We start from the raw sequence: 16601 nt of genomic DNA, 5'->3' as shown, positions 1-16601 counted from the left end.
GACGGAAGTGCCCTTACTAGTTTATGAGTCCATCACAAACGGGACTCTTGCAAGCCGTACCCACATTAATAAATGCAATACGTAGACTTCTTAACTTAGATTTTCATGGAAAAGAAATACGAACGTACCAAATATTTATCAAAACAATATTAAAGTAACGTACCAAATATGTAGCAAGAAGAAATATACGATTAATCAAAAGCACTAAACAAAGAACAAATAGAAAAGCATCCAAACGAAATAAATGGACAATGTCTTCTACAAACATGATTGAATTCAAATGCACATATCTGAAATAAACATTGAAAAAAAGCTAAATCATTACAAAATATAGAAGGAAAATTATATTGAATTACGGTAGAAATTTCAATATGGTACGATAGAAATTTCGTTTGAAAGCATTGATGTAAGGAAGGAGAAGAAGAGCATACATCACGTTTCATGTGGTAATTTGAAAGACTTTTTATTGAAATTGAATACTACATTATCTACAAGATTTTAAGAGTTTTGATATAATATCTAGGAATTAAAACGTACAGTAAATATAATGGCAAGTTGGGTAATTTTTCATTATAAAAAAAGGCTACTTCCAATACATGTGGCACCTAAATTGTAGAAAGATGTTTAATCAAAACTCGAAAAAGCATGAATGTTTAATCTTAAAATTAAAAAAACTAGGCATCTGTACCAAAACATCCTAATGCGTAATTTGAATTAACGTGAACATCTGTCTTAAAAGCCAAAACGAATTTCCCTCCCGTAAAGGCGGGAAGTACGTCCTCGTTCCCCCCATAATTTTCCTCTCTTTTTTACCCCTTTTTTTTTCTCCGTAAGATCACGTTTCCGTTGCACACTCAAACTCTACCAGTCTTTCTCCCCAAATCCCTAAAATCCCTACAAAACCCCCTATTTCAACTTCACCACCCAATTCCAAATCCCCCAATTCCCAATTCCCAATCCAATCCATGGCCGATTCAGCTCAGAACGAGTCGCCGACGACGCCTAAACGGCAAGTCGTTCGCCGGAAACTGGTCCAGACCACATTGTTCCCTCTCAAACCCCAGCAACAGCTCGAGGTAAACGGCGATCTGAAGGCCGTGAGAGGTAATGCTGGTGACGACGAATACGGCGACGACGAGGACTTCTGTGGGAGTCAAAGTAAAACGAAGAGGAAGTCAAAGGGAAAGAAGACGCCTCCCATTAAAGCCCCGAAGAAGGTGAATTTTGTGTATTTTTTTGGGTAATTGATGAGCTTTGTTCTAATTCTTAGTGTACATTTGTGATTGGCTTGATTGAATATGAAATTAGTGTTTTTTTGTTGAATTAAATTGTTGGTGTTATTGTTTTTGAATTTAGGACGGTAAGCGATCCACGAATAGTACACCGAAGAAGAAGATTAATGGAACTGAAGTGGAGAGTGAAGATGCGCCTCGAGTCGTCACCGATTTGAGGCTAGAGGCTAGATTGAAAGCTGAGGTCAATAATTCTGTTTTTCGTCTTATTTTCTTATCCAGTTGCCTTATATGTACCGGTGTTTCTGCTATAACGCTCTTTGGTATTGCATTCTGCTCAATTCATCTCAACCCATATCAGTATATAACCCCAACTTATTCTTTAATTTCATTTTTTTTCTTTGTTGTTGTATTGGTTGGACTATTAGATTGGAAATTGGGTTATTTAGCGTCATTTTTGTGGATGCTTTGGTCTTTGGTTTGTTGTTCTAAGCGTCTTCTGTTTATGCTTGATCAGGAAACATCACGGATATTTTCAGGAATGTTTTCTGGAAAGCAAATACATCCATTTTTTTCAATTTGTAAAGCTGGAAAAAGAAAGCGAGAGGCAACTGAAGTTGATGGCGATTTGAGCTACGTTGGGAGGAAGGATAAAGAGATCACTAGTGGTCCGATTCATGTGTTTGAAAGGACTCAGGTATGGTTCTTTTGGTTTAGCAATGTGCAGAATGTATATCAATATTGTGTAGCTATCACATTAGCTGTTCTTGAAATTTAATGTTTGTGGCCAGTTTTCTTGCCTAAGATGAATTTTAAATTCTACTATTCAGGATGATGCTGTGTTCCTTGATTGGAGAAACTGGACATTTTGTGAGGACACGTTTATGAAAAGTGGTCCAGACATGGAATGCACGTCCTCATCAATTTTTGAAGGCTCTGTAGAGTGCTTAAATTTTGAGAAGCTTCCCATTGTTTTCCGACCCTGCAAATTATCGACTTTTCAGAATGTGGTATCCTTAGATCAGCATTGTATTCAACAAGAATTCGCTCATGATATATCACCAACAGTCCCTGGCTTCTTAGTCGATGAGCAATTGATGCACTATCAGCAGTCAAAGGAAGTAGAGGTGCATATTTTATTTCAGCACTTATCTGAATAATTTTTAAAGAAACTCTTTTCCAAATCCATTTGCTCTTTCTTTTGTCAGGATAATGAGATGCTTAAGGTTGATTTGCTTTCTCAGCATACCACTTATATAAAGAAGTCAGATATTGAGCAGCAGAAAATTCTCGAGGAAAGGTTGAAGATTTTTTACGTGCATTGTTTGGGAATTTGTATGGTGAATTAAGAACTTTGTGGTCAAATTTTTAAGTCAAATTGTAACACAATTATATAATGGTTTCTTATCAATTACAAACCTGTGTGTTGCCCTCGGTTTAAACTAACGTACCAATATATGATGAGATATTGTTCACTCTATTGGTTCATTACTTGCAGGTTGATGTCAAACTATTCCAGTTGTGGTAATCAGCCCACAAATAGCTTATGGACATATAAGTACCGGCCAATGAAGGCTATTGATGTAAGATAGGGATCCACATCTTATTGATACCAAAGTTGTGCGTTTTATAGTTTCTTGTGTCCTACTTTTTTCCTAAGTGCAGATAAAATTCCCTTTCCCCTTCAATTTCCTAATTCATCACTCCTAAACTTATGATCTTCCGATGGCATAATCCTGCAGGTATGTGGTAACCATGAATCTGTGAATTTTTTGAGTGAGTGGCTTCGTCTATGGTATGAAAGAGATTTTCGAGCCAACAGAGATCTCACTAGGTGTTCTCAAAGTGGCTCTGATTTAGAAAGTGAAGATGAAGAGGCAAGCATGAAGAAGAATAATGTTCTCTTAGTTACAGGGCCAACTGGGGTATATACAAATTTATTTTATCCAGTTGATCTCCTTGAATTTTGTCACCTCATTCTTGTTTCATAATTTTGTGCCAGAGAATATCGAATGATGACAGGGCCTTAAATTAATTAACCTTATCTTTACTCTTGTTTAAGACTAAGAGGATGCCATCTTATTGGTCAATCCTTATAGTACTATTGTTTTGGGGGCTAGCATCTTTAGTTCTGATCCTAGTTTATCTCTATCCTCAATATTTAATAAATTTTTTTCCATGAGGCTGTTTGCTACTGTCACAAAAATCATTATGTACACAAAAAGATAAATTCTATGATGATGCTTTTGGTTCATTTTTGGCGCTAAGTGTAGTTTTTTCATCTTGCAGAGTGGAAAATCTGCAGCTATTTATGCTTGTGCCCAAGAGCAAGGTTTTAAGGTTTTGGAGGTAAGGAGATTAAAATATGCTTGTGCTGAACATACTGCAGTTCTCCATTAACAAACTATTATTCATTTTCATAACATGACATGTTTTTAACTATTGATTAGACCAATATTTTGTTTTAATTTGTAAAATAATCATGCTGTTTAAAAGAGAAATAGAAAAATAAAAAATAGTTGTAGTGTGATATCCATTGTACTAATAAAAGGAAAACAACAAGATATTGCAAATTCTGCCACTGTCCATCTAACTACTGACCACCTTTTACAAATTTAAGGCCTTCATTGGTTCTTATCTCCTCCTAGATATCACTTTCATGTTGGACCATGCAATGCTAAATTATGGTTCTTGAGATCCAGAATTAAGAGTAAGATTCGCATCAAACTGTTAATATTCGATCGCTGGATAAGTCAACTTATGACAGAATTTTTGACTTAGAGATGAAGACGTCCTTAATGGTTTCCGTGTACCTCATTTCTCTTTCCTTATAATAAACGAAGCATCTCTAAATTTAGGAAATGCATCAAGGTGCTTGCGCTTGTTTGTTGGAACATTTAACATAGATGCTTGTGGTTGGGTCAGTATATGGTGAAGTTAAAGTTTAGCTTCCTGTTCAAACAATGGAGTTAGCCTCATCATTATGTGGAACTTGATCCAAGAACCTAAAACTGGTGTTTTGTGTAATTTCTCACTATACCTTTTGGATTTTAATAGTATTGACATCAGAGTTGATTTTCGAATATGTTGTCTTACCAGCTCAGTGCATCAGAATGTCGGAATGGGGCTCTTGTAAAACAGAGGTTTGGAGAGGCTTTGAAATCTCGCAATTTTAGAAGGTTTGCCTGTTTATCTTTACATTTGAGTTTACTTTTGTTTTCATGTTCTTAAGCTGGATAATTTAATTGAAGCATGTACTCCCTCGATTTCTAAGTCTCTTATGCCCGAGGAAGTTTATGTTGGGGTTTTCCATCCCATGATGAGTTGTCCTAAGTATATTAGGAATTATAGACTTGGAAGATTTAGTGGTTTTCCCAATTGGAGTTGTTTTCCTAATTGGAGTTGTTTATTCAATTGGAGTTAGTTTCTCAATTGGAGAAAGTTTCATAACTAGGTTCCAATTAGGATTAATAATCCTTATTGAAGAAGACCCATATTATGTCTATATAAAGGGGCTATTGTACTAGTTTTGAATTTAGGGAGCAAAACAAAAAATTGTATACCACTCAAGGGATTAGAGTGAGAGAATATTGTAAAGTGTGTGAGAGAAAAGAAAAGAGAGAGTGTATTTCTTGTTCTTGTTATTTCAGGTTTTTTCGTCAAGTCTTAATTCTAGAGACTTGGCAAGATTATTAGTTGTACTCATTATTGATATAGTGAAAGATTGTTGTTGCTGCCCCTGGACGTAGGTACATACAGCCGAACCACGTTAATTCTCGGTGTTATTTGTCTTGGTTATTTTGTTTTTCCCATTCTTAAACTCGATATTCTCAACAGTTTATACTGAAGCATCGGCTGTCCTCAAGTTTTAATGATTCTGAGTCAAATTGGTACCAGAAATAAAATATTTGGTTGCTGCTTATATTATGTCATTGATATAAGAAGTGTATGCTTGTCTAGTTGTCCTTGATGACTTATATAGAAATGTTGAGCTTCCAAATTCCAATTCCAAAGATACTAATGCCCAGAAATGAATATTTATCTACTGTGTCTGTGTAATATAAGAGTGGCCAAATTCCTTTCTTTGTTCTCTTTGGTGGTGACCAGTGATCTCTAAGGCATTTTATTCACTTGGATTTTTTGGTTTTGTTTGAAGATTCTTACATATGCGCTCCTAACTAAGTTTCACCCCACAACTGAATTTTTAGAGTTTAGAATATTGACCAAAGCATCACTTCATGATAATTTGATTTGTGAAATAGCAATTCCACTTGGAGGGGAATTTTAAGATGTTTGAAATTCACAGCTGGAAGTGATGATGACGTATATCACCATTATACTCTTTCCCTTTCATCTGGAAAAAGTCTGTTTCTTATCAACAAAAAAATAGAAAGTGCTGCTGATGATGATGATAACTGAATTGTTATCACCTTTATAGTTAAAAAGACTACCTTGGGATCATAAGTTATATTATAAGATATGATTTTAACGCAGATGAATTTGGATTGATGCATTTACAATGCCTTGTCAGTGGTTGGGCCTTTCATATTTCGTAAATTAAATTGTCTTTTTGACACTTCTATGTCTCGCTAGAATGTAAAATTATTTTAAATATATTTAGTCAGAGACTCAAAATGCTGTTCTTTTAATAAGAGACTGCCTGCTGTTGGCAATTTTTGCTTGTACTCACCTTGAGTTTTGGCCTTTATCATTATTGGTGACTGATTTAAACATAAAAATTTATTTATTTTTTCTTCCTTTGTATATCAAATATACTATTTCCTTCAGATCAGTGGCAAATCCTGAGGGTTCACAGAACAAGTCTATAGTGAAATCCCTGTTTGTCGATGCAAATGGTATGACAGACCTTGAGATGGCTGATGATGTTATTGAATTGATAGCCGTATCAGATGAAGATTCTCATGAGGCAACTGAAACCTCTGTAAAATCCGTCTCTAAGGAGGATTATAGCGAAGTTAAACATCTTATACTTTTTGACGATGTGGACATCATTTTTCTTGAAGATCGTGGTTTCATTGCAGCAATTCAGCAGATAGCTAAAACAGCCAAGGGGCCCATAATACTGACCAGCAATAGTAAGAGGTTTACTGGTTGAAATAGTTGCACTCTTGAACTTTTGTGTTTTGAAATGTGCACGACCTTATAATGATTGTGTTAAATTCTAGGTGACAATCCTGTCCTGCCAGACAGTTTTGATAGATTACAAGTGCGTTTCACGTTGCCATCACAAAAGGAGCTGCATTCTCTTGCATATATGGTATGATGTTCTAGTGCATCATTTTCTGATTCAAATTTCCATTAGGGGTCACTTGAAATCTATATGTTTCTAAACTCATTTTGATGTCAATATGCAGGTTTCTGCTTCGGAGAGAGCCAACATACAACCTTTGCTTCTTGAGCGACTTATTGAGTGTTGTCGGGGAGATATTCGGAAGATCTTTATGCATCTTCAGTTCTGGTGTCAGGGTGGAAGTTTTAGAAAAGGTTAGGCTTACATGTTAGTTGTAGTTAGATCTATATTTTCCACATTATTCTGTTAAGGTTTTGTGCAACTTTTGTTGACCAAATCACAATACCTGTGGTATTTCACATAATCTGCAATGGGAAGGTTTCATCCCAATCAATGTCTGGCCATATGAATTCACATGTTTAGTACTTCACTCGAGTTTATTTTACAGATGATATCTAAATTGAGGAGTTAGACCAAGAGCATTATTTGTGGAGGAAAAAGAGGATTCACCCCTAGTCCTACTGATAGCATCGGTGTCCTCTTTTCAAAGTATTGACAAATTCGTGATTTGCTTTCTATTGGAAAAAAAGAAGTGATTGATTGGCTTTGAAAAATCATACAACCATGATGATTGGGGATTCCTTGATCATGTTCTCAATGGAGATAAATATGGTGCATTATTGGGGGATCAAGGACAAGTAAATTTTCAGTAATAATTAATAGGAGGTAATGTGGGAGATTTCAAACTACTAGAGGCTTGGACCGAGGAACCTTCTTTCCCATTTTTTTCTCCACCTTTCATGTTTTGAGTAGATTTGGTAGTGAGAGATAGAGAGTGCAACATTGTTGACAGCCTTGTAGTGGGCAAGGGGAGTGCTGTCTCATTTATAATTTGTGGATGACACAGTCGTTTTTCATTTTTGTGGAGGTGGGTGTTTCTATTTTGATAAAAGGTTATTGATGTCCATGGACTAGTCAGGTTTGAAGATGATTTGTTTAAAATTGTGTTGGTGGAGTTAGTGTTGAGGATAGGAAACTGATGTCCCTAGCTAGGTAGACGGGCTGTGAGACAGGAGTGGGCCTATTCACAGTTTGGATCTTCTTTTAAGCAGTGAGTGAGAAAAGGATTATTTATGAGAAATTATGATGCACCGGTTTTAGGCTGACCACCTCTAATTTATTTAGATGTTTAGTAAACTAGTTGTAATGTCAAAATATGTAAGGTATACAATGTTGCCTGAGGATGAATTGTAACAATGAATGTGCGTTGCCTTTATCATTTTTTTTTCTTGTCAATTGCTTTGATAATTTATTCAAGCCAATAGAAATTTCTTTCTTGAGTAATGTTTATTTAGATGATAAGTTAGACACTAGTTTCCTTTTCAACAGATTGGTATACATATACACACAATTCGACCCTCATTTTTTTGTCAATAAAAGTTTATGCCTTGAGAATTCCGTAGAGAAAAAAATAATCTTGGATTTGTCTCTGCAGATACCAAAATGCGAGAGTGGTATGGTTCCCTGCTATTTGATGTTGAGGCTGGCCATCTGATGCTGCCAAATATGTTACCCTGGGATTTACCTTCTCAGTTATCTGATGTAGTAGAGAAAGAGATAACAAAGGCATTATACATGATGGAAGAAAGTCCAAGATCAATGGACGTAATTGAAGAAAATCTTCACGAGATAGAAGTGCAATACAGTATGGACATGCCTTGTAATGGAATGGAAAGTTTAGAGGCCAAGAAGGTAGAAATGCTGAGCAGGAATGGCTCTGTTCATGACTGCTATCACTATACAGCTCAAACTGATACTGCTTCTGAGTTTTCCAACGATTTAGGTACCCCATTTTCCTCGTGTCAGCGTCATGTTCGGAATATGCAAGCTGTTGTAATGTCTGATTCTGAAGATGAGTTTATGACCAATGGATATCCTATAGTTACAGATAACGCTAACGATGAAGTCCTTGGTATTAACCCATTATCTGAGGAGCTACTTATTTTTGGAGCGGCTAATATAGATGGACCTTGTGAATGTTCAGAACTTGCAGACGAGGTGCACATAAGCGAGACTTGCAACTCAGTTGATATATCATGTGTCCCGGAATCGTCTTTTGTTCCTGAAACTGAAATTGACAATATGCCAGAATTATCTTCTCAAACAGTGTCTTCTGACCATTTTGCCAACGCCATTAAAAGAGTATCTTTAGACGATGAATTACATGGTGGAGCCAGCAATCTTAATAAACTAACCTTCGTACAAGGTAACTCTGATAAGTGGGGAAGTGGCTGTGCTACAATTGCAGAGTATTCTCACAAGGAGTTTGAGAATCAAAAGGAACATGCGGAGACTGTTGCAAGGGCTTATCAGTTGATGGATGAGTGTAGCCACATGGATTTTAATGAGGGCTCGCGGTTTATACAGGGGCAAAAGTCCTCAGCGGTGACAGATTTAGTACAAGATTCATGGGACAAACTTCGTGGCTCCCGCATTGATCTTAGACAGTATATTGCATTCGAACAACCCAATGCCTCTCAGATTGTCATGCTTGCTGATCGAATGAGCAATTTGATCTCAGAAACTGACATGTTGTTTTCTAAATGCCAATCATTGACAAATGTTAGTGTCAATACTTTTTGGGTTGGATATTAGATGATTATTTGTATTATATATTCATTTCATAATGGCAATTGGTAATTTCTGCAGGATTCTTTCGAACTATCAATGATCCCCTTGGAGGAGTCAGATGCATACAGCTGGTGTGATGAGCGATTATTGTTGGCGTCTACAATTGCACAGCATGGGTTTTGCTTCTATGCAAAACGCATTTCTTCTGTAGGATCAAAAGAAGGTAGTGTAGGGAGGGTGGATTTGGCTGGGGAAATGCTGGCTAACACAGCCAGTACGATGGCATTCAGTAAGTTAATTGGGAAGGGTATGAGAGCAAGTAAGGATTCATCTGCCGAAAGAAATTCAGAGACGTTCCTGCCAAATGCGACAAGGTATTTGGCTCAACTTCCTTGCTGTGGAAAAATGTCTGAAAACTGTTTAAATTCATGATGCTGTCTTGAAATGCTTGTAATTGTCACCTCTTGGATGAATTTTAAATTCATAGGTTCAACTTTTTATTTGTTCAATTTACCTATGTTCACGTTTCCTGACCATTTTTTCTGTAACACGGGCGTGCATTAATTTCAATGATTGCAAATATTTGTCTTTTAACTCATCTAATCACTCATGGTGTCTGCACTGCAGTGAAATCCAATCACGTGTATTTGATGTAATTCAGTCAATTGTACCTTCAAGAACGTACTCAAATTTGAGAGGTGGTGCACACCATGAGTATCTTTCTTCTCTGCTCCACATTTCAAGATCAGAAGCTTCTCGGTTATCAGAAGGAGCTGAGAAGACCACCAGAAGTAGGAGGTATGTACTCTCAATGTTAAATTGGCTTCGTTGCAGCCTTTCAAAACAAAGATTGTCAATTCCCATGCAGGAGTTTAACATAACCGCATGACTTTCTAACGCAGGAGGAGGGTTGCTCCGCACTACTTAAGTAGTGGTGCACTGATGTTATCTCCTGAACATATATCGTTGCTGGATCAGTATGGCTCATACGGGAAAACCTCTTCACACTGACTGGGACGCAATGTCGCTAATCAGATAGAAACTTTAGATTAAGTAAAACTAACATAGTGAGTTACCGTTTCAATCAAGACGGAGTCATCAGCTCAATAAGGCTGGCATTCGCTAGAGTAAAATTTTAGATACTACTGCTATTTATTTTAAGCCTGTTTCAACGTCAGCCAGCATTGCCTTCACAGGAGAGGTAACTATTGTCCTTTGCCTTGGAATATGATTTCCTTCTCAGTTCACCCATTGTAAAGCATTTTAGTGATTGCATTGTAACTTTGGTAGCATTTGGTGCAAAGATGTTTAAAGGAATACCCGATTTTTTTTTATCAGAGGTTCAGTAGCACTTTATATCTTATTTCTAGTACTCAAAACTTAAAACAAAATTTGTGTAGTCATGCTACCAAGTTAGTTTCACGTTTTCTTTTAAGAAAAAAGAGAGACAACTGGTGGTAAGATACGGATATCCACCCTTTCGAGCTTGGAGAGGTTATGGGGAATTTCACCATGTTCATGGTTACAGTCAAGTAGACTCATTAACTCGGAGCATTGAACCTGCAATCTCACATTTTTTTGTTTATAGGCAAGTTAGTTTGACGTTAAACATGTTGTAAATGTCCATGAAGGCGGATTTCTGGAGTTAGTCTGGCCTATCGATTGATAAGCGTCACTCTTGACATTGAAGGCATTTTTTTTCAACTATAAGCATATTAATGCATAGTAAACCAAGTTGTGTCATCCTCCCTTTAATTCTGTTGAAAAATCTCAATGAACCACAGCAGGTGAAACACTCAAAGATGGGGGAACGAGAAACCAGCAACTCTCACTCAACGTAGGATCGCTTTCAATTTTATTCAATAGGATAGGTAGTTATTTGGCCAAACAATGATGGATGAATATTGAGGTAAACATAGTGACTACCCCTTTCAACCCTTATTTATTGATGTATTCTCATGGTAAATCCAGCTAATTCACTTTTCATGATTCACTAAAGGACATCAGTCTATTTTAGTTTTACTTTAGTTTTTGTACTAGTGGGGAGGAAGACTCGAATTTGGGCATCTTTGAACATGAAAAAAAATCAAGTGTCATTGAACGAATAGTCATGTTCACTGTTCTAAAAATCTTCGACTTGCGCTGCCTAGGCCTCACCTAGGTGCTAGGCAGTTGACCACCGCTTTGATTATTCTCTAGGCGTTTAAAAATTAAGAAATGGCGCCTAGAACCGTCTAGCATGTCTAGACCCACCTAGGCATCTACCTAGATCTCGAATCTCACTTTGACAAAAAATAAATAACTTTCATTTTGCGTTATATTCTAGTACTTCATAATCTATGTCTTTCTATTTTTCAATTGATCTATCCCAATGGAATGATGTGTTTTTAAATATAAGCAGACACTTATTTATACGATATATAGTAAATTAACTTAAATTTGCCTAGGTGGCTAGGCCCCAATCCATCGCCCGACTAGCGTCTAACGTCTTTTAGAACCTTGGTTATGGTACATATTAAATGAGTGATTCTTTCCACCTTCGTCATTACTTTTCTATATCAATTTGCGTAGTAATGAATTAAATGACAACAAAATTGAATTTTTTACTAAGCCTAAATTCAAAGTAAAGCTCTCATCTATAAATGAGAGACTAACAGAATTAAGAGCACTTCCAACGTTGGCTGGAGTTCGGGGGACAGGCCAGCAAATAGGGCCCGAAAGCCCGACCTATTGACTACAGCATGTGGGAGCCCGAGGGATAGGGCAGGCTCGAGCACCAGGCCTGTCACGAATTGCTAGCCTGTGAGCCCGAAGGCTATCTGATGCAAGGCTGACGTCAGCCAAGCGTCAACCCCTTTTTTTATTTGATTTCGTGAGACGCGTGCACTGCACCCGTGCGTGGGGGCGTGTCACCCGACATGTTTTCAGTGAATGGGGCCCGTGGCGCAGTTTCAGATTGTTACAATTGGGAAGCCACGTCGCTTCCCATGGTTCGCTGGATCTCAACGGCAAGAAAATGTGGACTGTCAGATTTGCAACGGTAAAAAAAAAAAAAAATCTTATTTAATATCAACCGTTGGATCTGAGATCAACGATTGATATTATTCTCCTTTATAAATTAAAAAAAAAAGTTTTAAAATTCAGAAATGTTACGGTTGTGCCACGTGGCACAATATGGAGTGTTGGAATTCAATTTTTTTTTAAATCCAACGGCAAAGATTAATTAGTTGAATAAAAAAATTTTTAAAAATGAATAAAAATCCGAAAAAAAATTTGTTTTTACTTTTCTATAAATATCTTCTCATTATCATCTACCTTACACCACAATTTCATATTTTCTCAACTACTTTAAACCACATTCTTATCTTTCTCTCAAAGTTTCAATCTAATTTTTTTCAACAAAATGACTACTGATGCAGGTACAAATTGGACGCTTCTTAAAGATGTTGGGTTGTGTACTAGCTGGGTTGAAGTTACTCATAGTTCGCTTACGGGTAATGAGATGCAGTTGCGTGAAATGTGGAGTCTTATTCATACCATTATCTTGAGAAAATGGGTGGGAAAAGAACCAAAGAATCGATGTCCAGTCGTTGGAAATTATTTAGCCAATCGTTTAGTACGTGGAGAGACCCCTTGGCACAAACTAGTGCTAATCTTCGAAGTGGAGAAAATTATGCGGATCAGGTAACAATATATTATTTATTTGTTTGTACTATACCCAAATTTACATTATAATTATTTGTTTGTATTATTTATTTGTTACCGACTTTCATTATAATTATTTGTTTGTATTATTTATTTGTTACCGACTTTCATTATAATTATTTGTTTTTATTATTTATTTGTTACCTACTTTCATTATAATTATTTCTTGGGGTGTACTATCCACACACCCCTTTTTAATTTCTACTCCTTAATCTCCTTCAATTCATCCGATCCAACGACCGAAACTTAGAAAGGTGTGTGAGAAGTAAAAAGGGGTGTGTGGATATCACACCCCTTATTTCTTATCCTGCATTGTGTAGCAACTTCAAGCACAAGCTTGGTATGGTGCCAAAACCAAAGCAAAAATAAATCATTCAACCGGTGGGAATGTTGGAATATTGTCAAAGATTGTCCTAAATTCAAAGTTGTGCATGTCGGTCCATAAGTTTTCATGAGCAGCACCCATCTACACTCTACACCCGTTTATGCCTCGCATGTTCATGAAGATGAAGCAGAAGAAGTGCCCGAAACGCCCCCCCTGAACAAGCGTCGGGATCGACCCGTTATCCAATTAGGCATCAAGGTAAGAAGGCTTCAAAGAGAAAATGGAGTGCTTCCAAGAATGATTATGCAAAGTATATGGAAGAACTTGCTCGCCAAGGTGAATTGACTTTGGCGCGGGAAATGGCGAAATTTGAGGCTGATAAGGCTAGAGAGGAGGCAAAAGGTGCAGCTGTTGAGAGAGCATTTCAAGCTAATGAGAGAGAAAGAGAGCTACTTAGGCAAGAAAGGGAACATGTTAGAGAAGAAAGAATGGCTCAACGAGATCGTGACATTATGAACACGCCTTTAGAAGGGAAGTCTCCAAATTCTAAATATTTTTGGAAGTCAGAGAAAGCGGAAGTGGTGCGAATGAGGCGTGCAAGAGAAGCGAGAGCAAGAGGAGATGGTCCTAGCACGACAAGTGAAGATCATCCTAGCACCACAATTGGTTAAGTGATGACGAATAGAGTATTTTTTGTAATCGGAGCCCATAATTTTCCAATCACTTTGGGTTGTAATTTCTTATTTATTGAATAGAGTACTTTATATTGTTTTCCAATTTATTGATTTTAGTACTTTATTTAAACTAAGAGTATATTTATTTAATTTGGTAACTTATTTATACTAATAGAATCTTTATTCAAAAGACATTTAAACACACCAAATAAAATCACATAAACATACCAAATAATAAAAAACTCACTAAATGAACTAAAAACACACACCAAATAAAATTAAATAAACACAAAAAAAAAAAAAAAAAAAAAAAACAAACACACTAAATGAACTTAAGTATCTTGAGCTTGTTTCAATTCTCACTGATGCTCTATCAAATCAATTTGCCAGGCATTGTGCATATATGGCCTTTGAAGGACTTAAGTATGAGCCTTAATGTAACCCTACATATATGGGAAAGCTTTCGGTTTGTCCTTCATGAGTTCTTACGACAGTCTTTGCTCCATCATATAAAGGATATGTGTGATGGAGCAAAGACTGCTGTGAGAACTCATGAAGGACAAACCGAAAGCTTCCCCATAATTGTAGGGTTACATCAAAGTTCATCCTTAAGTTCTTACCTTTTTGCATTGGTAATGGATGAGTTAACAGGACATATTCAAGATGATATTCCTTGGTGTATGCTTTTCACAGACGATATACTGTTGATAGATGAAACTTAGGAAGGGGTAAATACGAAGCTTAACATTTGGAGAGAAGTGTTGGAATCTAAAGGTCTTCGCCTAAGCCGATCAAAGACAGAATATATGGAGTGCAAGTTCAGTGTAAATAGAGGCCAAAATGAGTTAAGGGTGAGGATCGGAGATCAGGAAATACCAAAGAGCGACCGCTTTCGCTACCTAGGATCTATCTTGCAAAAGAACGGAAAATTAGATGGAGACCTAAACCATAGAATACAAGTTGGATGGATGAAGTGGAAGAGTGCATCCGGCGTGTTGTGTGATCGTTGTACGCCATTGAAGCTCAAGGGAAAATTTTATAGGACCACAATAAGACCAGCGATGTTATATGGCACAAAATGTTGGGCGGTGAAGCATCAACACATACATAAAATGGGTGTAGCGAAGATGAGGATGCTTCGTTGGATGTGTGGGCACACGAGAAAGGATAAGATTAGGAATGAGGATATCCGAGGTAAAGTAGAAATAGCCGAAATTGAAGGAAATATGAGAGAAAATCGGTTACGGTGGTTTGGACATGTGCAAAGAAGGCCTACTGACGTTTCGGTTCGAAGATGTGACTACGGGACAGAGGTTCAGGGTCGAAAGGGTAGAGGAAGACCTAGGAAAACTTTGGAAGAGACCTTAAGAAAAAACTTAGAGTACTTGGATCTAACGGAGGACATGACACATAACCGAGCGCAATGACGTTCTAGGATTCATATAGCCGACCCCACTTAGTGGGAAAAGGTTTTGTTGTTGTTGTTGTTGTTGTTGTTGTTGTTGCTCTATCAAATCAATTTGTCTGGCATAGTGCATATATGGCCTTTGAAGTGCAGTACATCGTTGAATGATCAATTCATTGTAACGTCCATCTCTTTATAATGGCTCATGTTACACGGGTTCTTCGATGGCATCATGAGCACAATATATACGTGTTCTTGAATTGTTCATCGTGTCTGGCTCATATTCATCAACGGCATCATAATCGTACTCATCTTCCACAATTATGTTGTGAAGAATGATGCACGTCATCATAATGGATCGAAGTGATTCTACATCAAACAATCTGGTAGCACCCCTGACGATTGCCCAGCGAGCTTGGAGGATACCAAAACAACGCTTCACATCCTTCCTGCACCTCTCTTGATAGCTTGCAAAGTGTTTTTCCTTTGCACTTCGCGGACGTGGCACTGTTTTGACAAATGTTAACCACCTTGGGTAAATGCCGTCTGCTAGGTAGTATGGCCCGTCGTACATACATCCTGTTGGAAATGTGCCCTAAAACCAATCATATGATGATACTTTATGGACATTTCACATGTTAAACTAATCTAGTTTAATATAAAGGGCAAAGATTATTGTTTGAAGCTATCTCATATAAATATTATATGCTTAAACGATAAGTCCAAAGAATATGTAATTGGGAGAATGTGATCTAAAAAGGTTAGATTCATGAGACCATTCTCTTTCGTATATATATCCTAAATGTTCCTGATCATAGGATTGCCAATTGGGTATTGACAGTCCGTTAAGATCAATACGTGCTATGTCTTCTATTAGGGAGAGTAACTGGTCTTGAGTCATTGGTGTGACTGACACCAAGACAAGTACGTAGGTGCTCAATATAGATTGAGTCCACTGAATGCGATCAACAAGGAGTTCTCATAATCATGTCACATGAGAACTCATGGTTGGGATAATGCAAAGTAGTCATTTGACCTAAGGCATCATAGTTGTCTTGTGGTTAGGTCCTTGATCTTTGACTATGTCAAAGTCATTCTGTCAGAGGGTGTCCATGAGATGGTTGGGGTTAAGCCACTTAACCATGGAGGCAAGTGAATGCGCAACAAGGGATCTCTAACCTTTAAACCATTTGAGGGAGAATACGCTATGATATGATTAAAAATCTCTGGCTAGAGTATGAATGAGATTTAGGAAGTCATTCCAAATCAAGTTCAAGGTAATCATATAAGTAAAAGAATCACATTGGATAGTAGACATGAATAAACTATCAAACCAAACAATGTGGTCAACAGTATTGTATTAGAGAAAGATCGTATT

At 37.2% G+C, this 16601-nt stretch overlaps 2 protein-coding genes across 2 annotated transcripts; both read left to right on the top strand.

Moving 5' to 3' along the window:
- The first annotated feature begins 761 nt into the window (after window positions 1-761).
- LOC103424490 (uncharacterized) lies at window positions 762-10477 on the top strand. The gene is made up of 16 exons (XM_008362575.4): window positions 762-1217; window positions 1357-1476; window positions 1750-1929; window positions 2063-2359; window positions 2441-2532; window positions 2731-2815; window positions 2975-3157; window positions 3522-3581; window positions 4332-4411; window positions 6021-6328; window positions 6419-6510; window positions 6608-6737; window positions 7979-9105; window positions 9193-9488; window positions 9742-9912; window positions 10017-10477. The coding sequence occupies exons 1-16, from the start codon at window positions 966-968 to the stop codon at window positions 10123-10125; spliced, it is 3582 nt and encodes a 1193-aa protein (XP_008360797.3). The 5' UTR covers window positions 762-965; the 3' UTR covers window positions 10126-10477.
- Window positions 10478-13503: 3026 nt separating this feature from the next.
- On the top strand, window positions 13504-13815 carry LOC139191942 (uncharacterized). Its single transcript, XM_070812978.1, has one exon. It carries the CDS (start codon window positions 13504-13506, stop codon window positions 13813-13815), a length of 312 nt encoding a protein of 103 aa, XP_070669079.1.
- The last annotated feature ends 2786 nt before the right edge of the window (window positions 13816-16601 follow it).

Source organism: Malus domestica, chromosome 15 (assembly GCF_042453785.1).
Source record: "Malus domestica chromosome 15, GDT2T_hap1".
Taxonomy (NCBI): domain Eukaryota; kingdom Viridiplantae; phylum Streptophyta; class Magnoliopsida; order Rosales; family Rosaceae; genus Malus; species Malus domestica.
The sequence above is the reverse complement of the archived record's forward strand: the minus strand, read 5'-3'. Positions and strand labels throughout refer to the sequence as shown.